Source organism: Kogia breviceps, chromosome 18 (genome assembly GCF_026419965.1).
Source record: "Kogia breviceps isolate mKogBre1 chromosome 18, mKogBre1 haplotype 1, whole genome shotgun sequence".
NCBI classification, from domain to species: domain Eukaryota; kingdom Metazoa; phylum Chordata; class Mammalia; order Artiodactyla; family Physeteridae; genus Kogia; species Kogia breviceps.
Window position 1 is genome coordinate 199,668 of NC_081327.1, and position 8,899 is coordinate 208,566.

The 8,899-nt window shown below is 60.7% G+C and overlaps 1 protein-coding gene and 1 non-coding gene across 12 annotated transcripts; both read right to left on the reverse strand.

Moving 5' to 3' along the window:
• Window positions 1-1,050: 1,050 nt before the first annotated feature.
• Window positions 1,051-7,493, reverse strand: ZNF324 (zinc finger protein 324). Of its 11 annotated transcripts, XM_067019910.1 has the most exons (7): window positions 6,628-6,963; window positions 6,447-6,509; window positions 5,435-5,512; window positions 4,881-5,007; window positions 4,445-4,561; window positions 4,043-4,357; window positions 1,051-3,839 (listed from the first exon to the last, which is right to left on the reverse strand). In XM_067019910.1, exons 1-7 carry the CDS (start codon window positions 6,655-6,657, stop codon window positions 2,440-2,442), a joined length of 2,130 nt encoding a protein of 709 aa, XP_066876011.1. In that variant the 5' UTR covers window positions 6,658-6,963; the 3' UTR covers window positions 1,051-2,439. The 11 variants fall into 11 exon arrangements, with proteins under 11 accessions (XP_066876011.1, XP_066876012.1, XP_066876017.1 ...); XM_067019911.1 differs by lacking the exon at window positions 5,435-5,512; XM_067019916.1 differs by lacking the exon at window positions 4,043-4,357.
• LOC131745643 (small nucleolar RNA SNORA30/SNORA37 family) lies at window positions 5,904-6,034 on the reverse strand. Its single transcript, XR_009332378.1, has one exon. It is a non-coding gene; the product is annotated as a small nucleolar RNA SNORA30/SNORA37 family (small nucleolar RNA).
• Window positions 7,494-8,899: the final 1,406 nt, after the last annotated feature.

The following is an 8,899-nucleotide window of genomic DNA, read 5'->3' on the forward strand; positions in this document are numbered from 1 at the left end:
CGTTCACGGTTGAGTGGAAGGGTCAGCCTGGCAGGACGTGGCCCAACATGACCAAAAAGGTTTGGGGGAGGACAACTTAGGGGCCAAGACGTGGGGGAAGGTGGGTGCTCATGGTTGCTGTTCCCACAGGAACAGGGCTGGAGCCTCTGACCACCCCTGGTGGTCAGAGGGAGGGTGGAGGAAAGGAGGGATAGTAGGGGCCAAGCATACAGGCAGGAAAGGCTCAGTGAAGCAGGGAGGAGGCTGGTGGGGAGACAGGATAGAGCACCAGGCCCAGCTTCTGTCCAAGATGCAAAAAAGGTTGCAAGTGACTCTCTTGGCATCCACTTGATGTTCAACATTTCCTTTGCTCCTGAATCCCATGGGCTCCCTGCGATAGCCTTCTGTAAGCTCTGTGGGCTTTGTCTGCATCTCATAGCCATCCACACTGACCCTGAAGTGTGCTGCTCAAGCATCCCTCATGGGGGCCAGCGTGAGGGAAGATGAAATAGGGCAAGGCCAGGGCATGGACCAGGTCAGAGAGGATGGGCCCCAAAAGGGGCAGACAATGGCTCAGAGGACCTGCCCTTGAGGAGTCTTGGGGAGCCTGGCCCTGTGTGACTCTTCTCCCTACCCCCATGTCTCCTTTCCTTGCAGGAACTTGTGAGGTTTCAGGGGTGGAACCCTGCTGGCCGGTGGAGAGTTGGGGGTGTCACGTTTCTGCTCTTTGGTAATGGCAGATACCTGCGAGGTCTCTGAGGTGACTGAACTGGAGCACCCACTGGCATGGGGTCAACCTTTTGGGTCTCCACATGCACCCCCTGCCTCAGATTCCAGGGCCTGGATCCAGGAAGGCTCATGTCCCAACAGAGCTGCTGCTTAGGGAAGCCCCACCCTGTCCATGGCTCCTGGCTGCCAAGGGGACATAGACCTTTGGTGGGCTGCAGACAGGCTCCACCTCTACCCTGCGGCCTCTCAAAGGGACCGGGGTTGAAGCCAAGTCCCTGCAGCTGTGTGACGACACGTTTGCATCGTGCTGGGATGAAACCGGTTTCAGGCTGCTACCGCTCACACGTTTTAAAAAAGAAACCTTTATTAGAGAGCCTCTCTGGACTCTGTCTTGTTAAAACCTTCTGAACCATGACCTGGAGGCTGAGGCTGTGGACCTACACAGTGCCGTGCAAGAATTTACAATGTCCATCCATTCCAAGCTGTAAGTTCTAGTCTTTTTTTACCCCCAGTAAAAACACCATTAACTTCCCTGCGGCTGAGCCCCAAGGTGGAGATGGGGCTGGTCTGTTGAAGGCCCCAAGAAGCCGACCAGGCCCCCACCCAACTTGTCTGCCTCAGTGTCCCCTCCCTGTGGGTCATATCACACTGGGGAGGGCATACTGGGAGGGCGCCCCACACAGCCTTAGCTAATGGCAGGCACGGGGCCACTGGACCCCAGAGAACCAAGCAGCCCCATCTTGTCTCCTCTGCACCTGTTGTTATGGTCACCTCCGGTCAAGGCCGTGACTTTGGTAACGACAGGACACGGCCGAAGCTGAGGCTTGGACCACACTCGGAACGCACCAGCACAGCTGCGGAACCATCACTCTCAATCTCTGTCCTCCACCCGCCTCCACCCTCCTCCACCTCCTGACGGTCTGCCACGAGCAGGAAGCCGGGCAGGCTTCACCCAGCCCTCAGAGCCGGCAGGCTAAGTGTGAGGGCAAAGTGGTGAGCTCTCCGGATGCCGGGCCAGTGGCCCTGCTGTTGTGCAACTCACGCCCCCTCTCTGTGCCTCAGTCTCCTCATCTGAGAAGTGGGGACACCAGCCACAGCAGCCACCTCACAGAGCTGTCAGGAGAAACTGTGCAGCGCTCAGGACGGGGGCTGGTAGTTGGCACGTATTGGCCCTTATCAAGATGCTGCCTGTCAGGGTGCTGCAAATACCCTCTGCAGGGCTGAATCTTTTCTCTTCCCTAGAGAAGGAAGCTGAGGCTTAGAGCCCAGCCACTTGTCCGAAGCCGGTGCCTGCCTCCCCCATGACTTCCTGTCTTCTGGGCCTGTTCCCAGGAAGCCCTGGATGAGCTGAGGGCTGGGGGAATACGCCGCGGGTGGGGGTGGAGAGGTTCCACACAGAACTTGCAGGTTCAGTGTAAACCTCAGATAGTTCTCAGGACCACCTCCGCCCCGCCCCGCCCCGCCCCGCCCCAGCGCTTCCCGTTTGCGCGCACAGTCAAAACATGGACGAACTGGCAGCACCAGGACGGCCTCCCCCTGACCTTTGTGCAGCGTGACCTCTTGGGGCTGCAGGAGTGAGCTGTGGCTGACAAGAGGCAAATCTTGTCCCCACGTGCAGGGGGAATGGCAGTGCACGCGCAGAGCTCCTCCACAGCGCGGCTCTGCAGAGGGCGGGGCCCCGCCCCCATGCAAGGGGCTCACAGCAGGCCGGGGAAGGTTGGGGCTGCGACCTCAAGGGTCAGCCGTCTTCGGAACCGTGGCTGGGCCCGAGGCGGCAGTGGGCCCGGCTTCCCTCCCCAGTGTGCCTTCAGACGATGCCCCCGAAGGAGGCCTGGCCTGGGGGAGCGGGCCGGCCCGGGGCCGCCGCGCGGGCTTCTCACCGGTGTGGAGCCTCTGGTGGTGGAAGAGGGCCGGGCGCTCGCGGAAGGCGCGGCCGCACTGCGCGCACACGAAGGGCTTCTCGCCCGTGTGGATGCGTCGGTGGCTGAGCAGCACGGCGCCCTTGGCGAAGGCCTTGCCGCAGTCCGAGCAACGGAAAGGCCGCTCTCCCGTGTGCAGCAGCCGGTGCTGCCTGAGGTTGGAGCTGTGGCTGAAGGCGCGGCCGCACTGCGCGCAGGCGAAGGGCTTCTCGCCGGTGTGCACGCGCCGGTGCTTGAAGAGCGACGAGCCCTGGCTGAAGGCGGCCCCGCAGAGCGCGCAGGCGAAGGGCTTCTCGCCCGTGTGCGTGCGCTCGTGCTGGATCAGGTGCGCGTTGCGGCAGAAGCTGCGGCCACAGCGCGCGCACGCGTAGGGCCGGCCCCCGGCGTGGATCTTGCGGTGCTGGCTGAGGTTGGAGCGGTGGCTGAAGGCCTTGCCGCACTCGGCACAGCGGAAGGCCTTCTCGGCCGTGTGGATGCGCTGGTGCCTCACCAGCGAGGAGCTGTGCCGGAAGGCCTGGCCGCAGGCCGGGCAGGTGTAGGGCGTCTCTCCGCTGTGGATGCGCTGGTGCTGCGTCAGGTGCGACGTCTGGCTGAAGGCCTTGCCGCACTGCGCGCACTCGTACGGCCGCTCCCCGGTGTGGGTGCGCAGGTGCTTCAGCAAGTCCGAGCTCTTCACGAACACTTTGCTGCACGCCCTGCACTCGAAGGGCTTCTCCCCAGAGAGGAGGCCGGGGCCGGTGTGCAGGGCCTCGCCCAGTTCGGCCCAGGCCGGGGGCTCTGGGACATCGAGCAGTCTCTGAGGCTCGCGCCAAGCCGCACCCATTCCTCGGCCCCCCTGAGCCTCGGGGGCGGCCGGGAACGCTTTCCCCGGGGCCTCGCGGGCGTACGGCTTCTGCCGCTCTGACGCCCTCGGCTGCTTGCCTGGCGTAGGGTGGTCTGCGAGGGCCTTCTCCCCGGGTGGGGCCCGCAGGGAAGAGGTCAGCCTCAGGCTGACGCTGGCCTCGCCGCTTTCCCAGTAGATCACAGACACCCCTGTGGGTTTCCTCTCCCGAGAGGGGGACGCACCGCGCCGACCCTCCAGGCTTTTCCGGCGCTCAGAGGCACCAGCGCTGGGGAGAACCCTAGTCGGTGCCAGAGAGAGGCCGTCCCGGAAGGCCCCCGGCAATGCTGCTTCTCCAGAAACATCTCTGTCCTCTGCCAGATGAGGGGAACCTGAAAGAGCAGAAACGGCGGATGCCTGGCTCATCCCAGAGAGGCCGCGTGGGTAGGCCAGGGGGCTCGCAGGACCGGGCGTGCAAGCTGGGGAGAGGCGCGGGGGCCAGACCCCCTTCCTGCACGGAGCCCGTCCCCAGAGCACCCCCCAGCTGGCTTTGCCCCTTACACTGATGGCTACCTGATGTACAGATTTTACTCACCAACTCCGCTTCCTGACTGCCTCTCCCCTAGCAAGGTCAACCCCACAAAGGCAGGACCAGGAGCGATCTGGCAAGGCTGTGTCCCCAGTGCCGCGAACGGGACCGGCCACGGCAAGCGCTCAACGATGAACACGTGAACAAATGGCCCCACAGATGAGGTGGTGAGGGAAGATGGGCAGCGTCTGAGGCCACACAGACTGGCTGAGCAGGTCTCACCACGGCCTGGGGGTGGCCCTTGGAGCTCCCCTTCAAGGGCAGCCAAAGCCGGAGCCTCCAGCAGAGGCTGATGGGGCAAGGAGTCGGCTGGGTGGGAAGCTGGAGAGGAGAGGGTCCGGGAGGGAAGGTGAACAGAAGCTAGGCCACAGGTTGGCCCCAAGCTCACAGCCCTGAGCCCCCACTCACCAGGGCTCGGCCTCCTCTGGGCAGTCCTGGCCAGGGTCACGTCTGTCCCACTGAGAACCCAGGGCTCCTCGCCACACTCAAGCTGGAGGACCACGCGGGGTCGGGAGACAGAGAGTCCTGTGAGAGAAGACAAGCAAATGAGGGGTCAACCCTGGCAGATGGCAGGAGTCAGGGCTTCGCGGGCCACGGACGGCATCCTCTGTGCAGGACACCCCAGGTCGCGTCACAGGGCAGGGCTCTCGGAGCAGCTCGATGATTCCTGTGAGGAGAACCGTGTCGGCAGCACCGGAAGGGAATGAGCACAGAGGCGCCACAGCCAACAGGGACACTCAGCCAGAGGACATGTGGCTGCTCAAGGCCGCCGGGTGGTAATAGGTTAGTGCTGGCAGCCTCGCCTGGCGACAAATGAGCTCCCCGTGGAGGACCCAGCGCTTACCCAGCGAGCTCAGGAGGGTGAAGTTCTCCAGCATCACGCGGCGGTACAGAGCCCTCTGGGCTGCATCCAGGAGCGCCCACTCCTCCCGGGAGAAGTACACAGCCACGTCTTCAAAGGCCATCAGGCCCTAAGAGAGTTGGAAGATGGACATGATCTAAGCTATAGCTGTGTGAACCAAGACCCAGCTCCCTGCCCCAAAGGCTGCCTCCGCTCATGTCCCTCAGATGCTCACCCTCCTCCCCCAAGGCTCTGCAGATGGGACTTCCCTCACCTGTCTGGACCCCTCCCCTCCACCTTCCCCATCTAGGCCGTAGATGCCTCTTTAACCCCACCTGGCCACTCTACACAAGGCAGCCAGAGGAAGCCCCTGGCCTTCTGCTGGCTGCCCCACCAAGGTCAGCCCCTGGCGTCCACTCACTCCCCGGCCTTTGCACAAGCTGAGCCTCCCCAAAGGTGCCCTCATGGCTCTTGCGTAAGTCACTGTACAAGTCGCAGCTGCAGGGCCCCCAGGACATGCCCATCCCTGTAGGGATGCCCTCTCCTGCTGAACTTGCCTGACATTTCAAGGCTGCTCTTTGAACCTGAAGGACTGGCTGATCCCCTCCAGTTGCCACAGGGGTGGCCCCGAGGATCTGGTGGGCACACAAGAAGCCATATTCCCTCCTTCCTCCATAGCCAGGCCCCCTCTATTTCCCCCTCACTTGGCTGCCACCTTCCGTTCCCTCAGCCGCCTGCCAGACTTCCCCTGAGAACCCCAGGGGCTGCCAGCTATTCCTCATCTTCCTAGAGCCCTAACTGCCCATGCCTATCCCTGGCTGAGTCTGTGAGATGCCCTCTTCCTAAGTTTGATTCCCAGGCTCTACCTCACTCAGAACATCAGGACTCTGTCCTTGGACATCTGCAATTCCAGGTCCATGTGACGCCTCCACTCTGAGACAGCACAGACTCTTCCCAATTTCCCCCTGAAACCTACTTTCCCTTCAAGTTCCTAAATTTGTCTACAGCAGCTCTGTTTTTTTTTTTCTCTGTCCCATTGAGTGACAGTTGCCACTGGCACAGTCCCAGGGCAAGGATACAATCAAGGGTTTTCAATGTCAGCACCAGCTACCAAATCCTGGCCCCACTGCCTGGGGGAGGACCTGTGAAAGTGCTAGGCAGCTCCATTCTTTTGGGTGCTCCGGCGGAAAACCTTAGAATGGCACTTCACGCAGGACACTCGCGCACACCCCGCACTTGATGCATTAGCAGATCCATCCAGAATCCAACGGCTTTTCGCACCTGCACTGCCCGGACTGTGGCAGTAGCCTCCTCCCCGCACACCGCCACGCCCCTCTGCTTCTGTTCTCCACTCAACAATAGGTGGAATACCCTAAAAAATCGTTAACTTAAAGCATGTCCAGTCTCCCGGTACCCTCGGGATAGTCTTAACTCCTCGGCCTGCACTTTCAGACATACATATCTTCTCCCCGCCGAGCAGCTCAGTTCCGGAAGCGCCTACACTCAGGCTTTCCTCCCAGCTTTTGCAGACAGGGGACCCTCCCCTTGGAACTTCCTTCCACACCTCACCCGCTTAGCTGCTAGAAGTGGGGATCCCACGCGTGCACTCCCAACCGGCCGGGACAGCAGGGCCTAGGACGAAGCGCGAAGGGAAGACAAAACGTCTAGGTAAAGTGTCTCCCTCGATCGGGGCTCGGGTCCATGGAGAAGGCATCAGGGTGGGTGGGGGCCTGGGGTTCCCGCTACTCACCTGCGCCGGGTCTGTCTGCGCCGCCGCCATCGGAACTTGCAGAAAGGTGCGGGCGCTCAGGCTCCGGGCCTCTCTCCCAGTCCGTCAAGGGCGCCGCGTCGGGACGGCGTGGAGGCCGGAGAGCACGTGGCTCGGGGGGCGCCCACGCCGCACCCCGGGAAACTGAGGCCGGGGACTGGCCGTGGGCCCCCGGGCTCTGCTGCCTGTGCCTCGGATCTCCGCCCGCGCGTCCTTGCTGCCCGCACCTCGGGTCTCCAGACCCTTCCGCAAAACTGGCCCCGACCCGGCGCTCTCCGGCCGTCACCGGCGTGGCCCGACGCCGGCAGCCAAGTGACAGTCCCGGACGCCGGAAATCCAATCTCGTGAGCCCTCATTGGCCCGTGGCGCGCTGCGGACGCACGCGCAGAGCCTTCTGGCTGCTGGCGCGGTAGGCGGAGCGCGCCTGGGCTCCACGGCAACGGCCAAGCGCCGCCGCCGGGGCCGCTGGGAAGTGGAGTCCGAAGCAGCGCCAGGCTTCCGGGCTGAGCTTGGGGTGGGGTCCTGGCGGGACTGTCAGCGCTGCGGGTGAACGCTGAATTGCTGGGGGCCCCCCTCGGGGGCCCCCCCTCCCATGGAGGGCCCCCGCCCAGCGCAGCAGCGGGGACGGAGCACGACGGGGGTCCCATCCCATCCCCGCCTCCTGGGGCCTCGCACCAGGGCTGGGTGTGACCCCCGCGGGTCACCGTCCCGTTATGGTTGGGAACAGCCCCACGCCGAGTCGCAAGGCCCTAGCCTAAGTTTTTCTAGCATCTGAAATCCTTCTGAGACTTCCTCCACCATCTGTTTTCTTCGCTCAACTGGGCCGCGCAAGAAGTACTTTCCCAGACGCACTTGTCCCTAGGTCGTCTAGGTCTTGCCTTGCCCCCGCACGTCATGGTGTTGATTCCCTGTTCCTTTATTTTGGGGGGAGGGGGCAACCTACATGGGTACGACACATAAAATCAAATGGAAGGGTGGTCTCAATGCAGACTGACTACTGCTGGCAGAGAGTAAAACGTTTTCTCTTTGTTGTTTCACTCTGAGGGTCTTTTTTTCAGGGTTCTTAGTCCTCATACACAAAATGGGACAGTAGTGGTACCCACCGTATAGGGCTATTGTAAGTTAATATGGAACCAATCTATGTCGAGTCCATTCACTCTGTCTCCCTCCCTGCTTACCTCCCTAGGTGAGTTATAAGTGATCCTTATAACATCTATATCAGCTCTGGCTGCAGTATCACTACTCGTTGTAAATCCTTGTAATGCAAGAGATAACATCAATTTTGGAGTATTTGTGTGTAAATTTTGCTCACTTTGAAATAAATGAAGGAAATCTAATGTATTTGTGGGTAGGGAATGTTTCTTGCCATTCCCGTAAACAAAGAATGTTTGAGCCCCTCCCTGGTGGTCCAGTGGTTAAAACTCCACCCTCCCGATTCAGGGGGCCTGGGTTCATCCCTGGTCAGGGAACTAGGTCCCACATGCTGCAGTTAAGAGCCCACATACCGTAACTAAAGATCCCGCATGCCGCAACGAAGATCCTGCATGCAGCAGTGACTAAGGGCTGGCGCAGACAAATAAATAAATAAATAAAAATATTTTTTTTAAAAAAGAATGTTCAAGTCCCACGTGAGGTTCACCTTGAACCCACGTGCCGAGACTAGAACCCAGACTAAACCCAGATTGGGACTTGAACCCACGGTTTCTTTTTTCGGCCGTGCTGCCGGCGTGGGGATCCTAGTTCCCCAACCTGGGATCAAAGCCACACCCTCTGTAGTGAAAGCGTGGAATCTCAACCACTGGGCCGCCAGGGAAGTCCCAACCCCCAGTATTTAAAAAAAAAATATTTCTTGTATTTATTTACTTTTGGCTGTGTTGGGTCTTTGTTGCTGCGCACGGGCTTTCTCTAGTTGCAGTGAGCGGGGGCTACTCTTCGTCGTGGTGCGCGTCCTTCTCATTGCGGTGGCTTCTCTTGTTGGGGAGCACGGGCTCTAAGCGCGTGGGCTTCAGTAGTTGTGGCTCGTGGGCTCTAGAGCACAGGCTCAGTAGTTGTGGTGCACGGGCTTAGTTGCTCCATAGCATGTGGGATCTTCCCGGACCAGGGCTCGAACTCGTGTTCCCTGCATTGGCAGGCGGATTCTTAACCACTGCGCCACCAGGGAAGCCCCAACCCCCCGTATTTTAACTGAGATGACACACCTGGTCTCAGGACTTAATGAAGCTCAGGTTCTTTATGTCTCATCGCAGAAAGAATT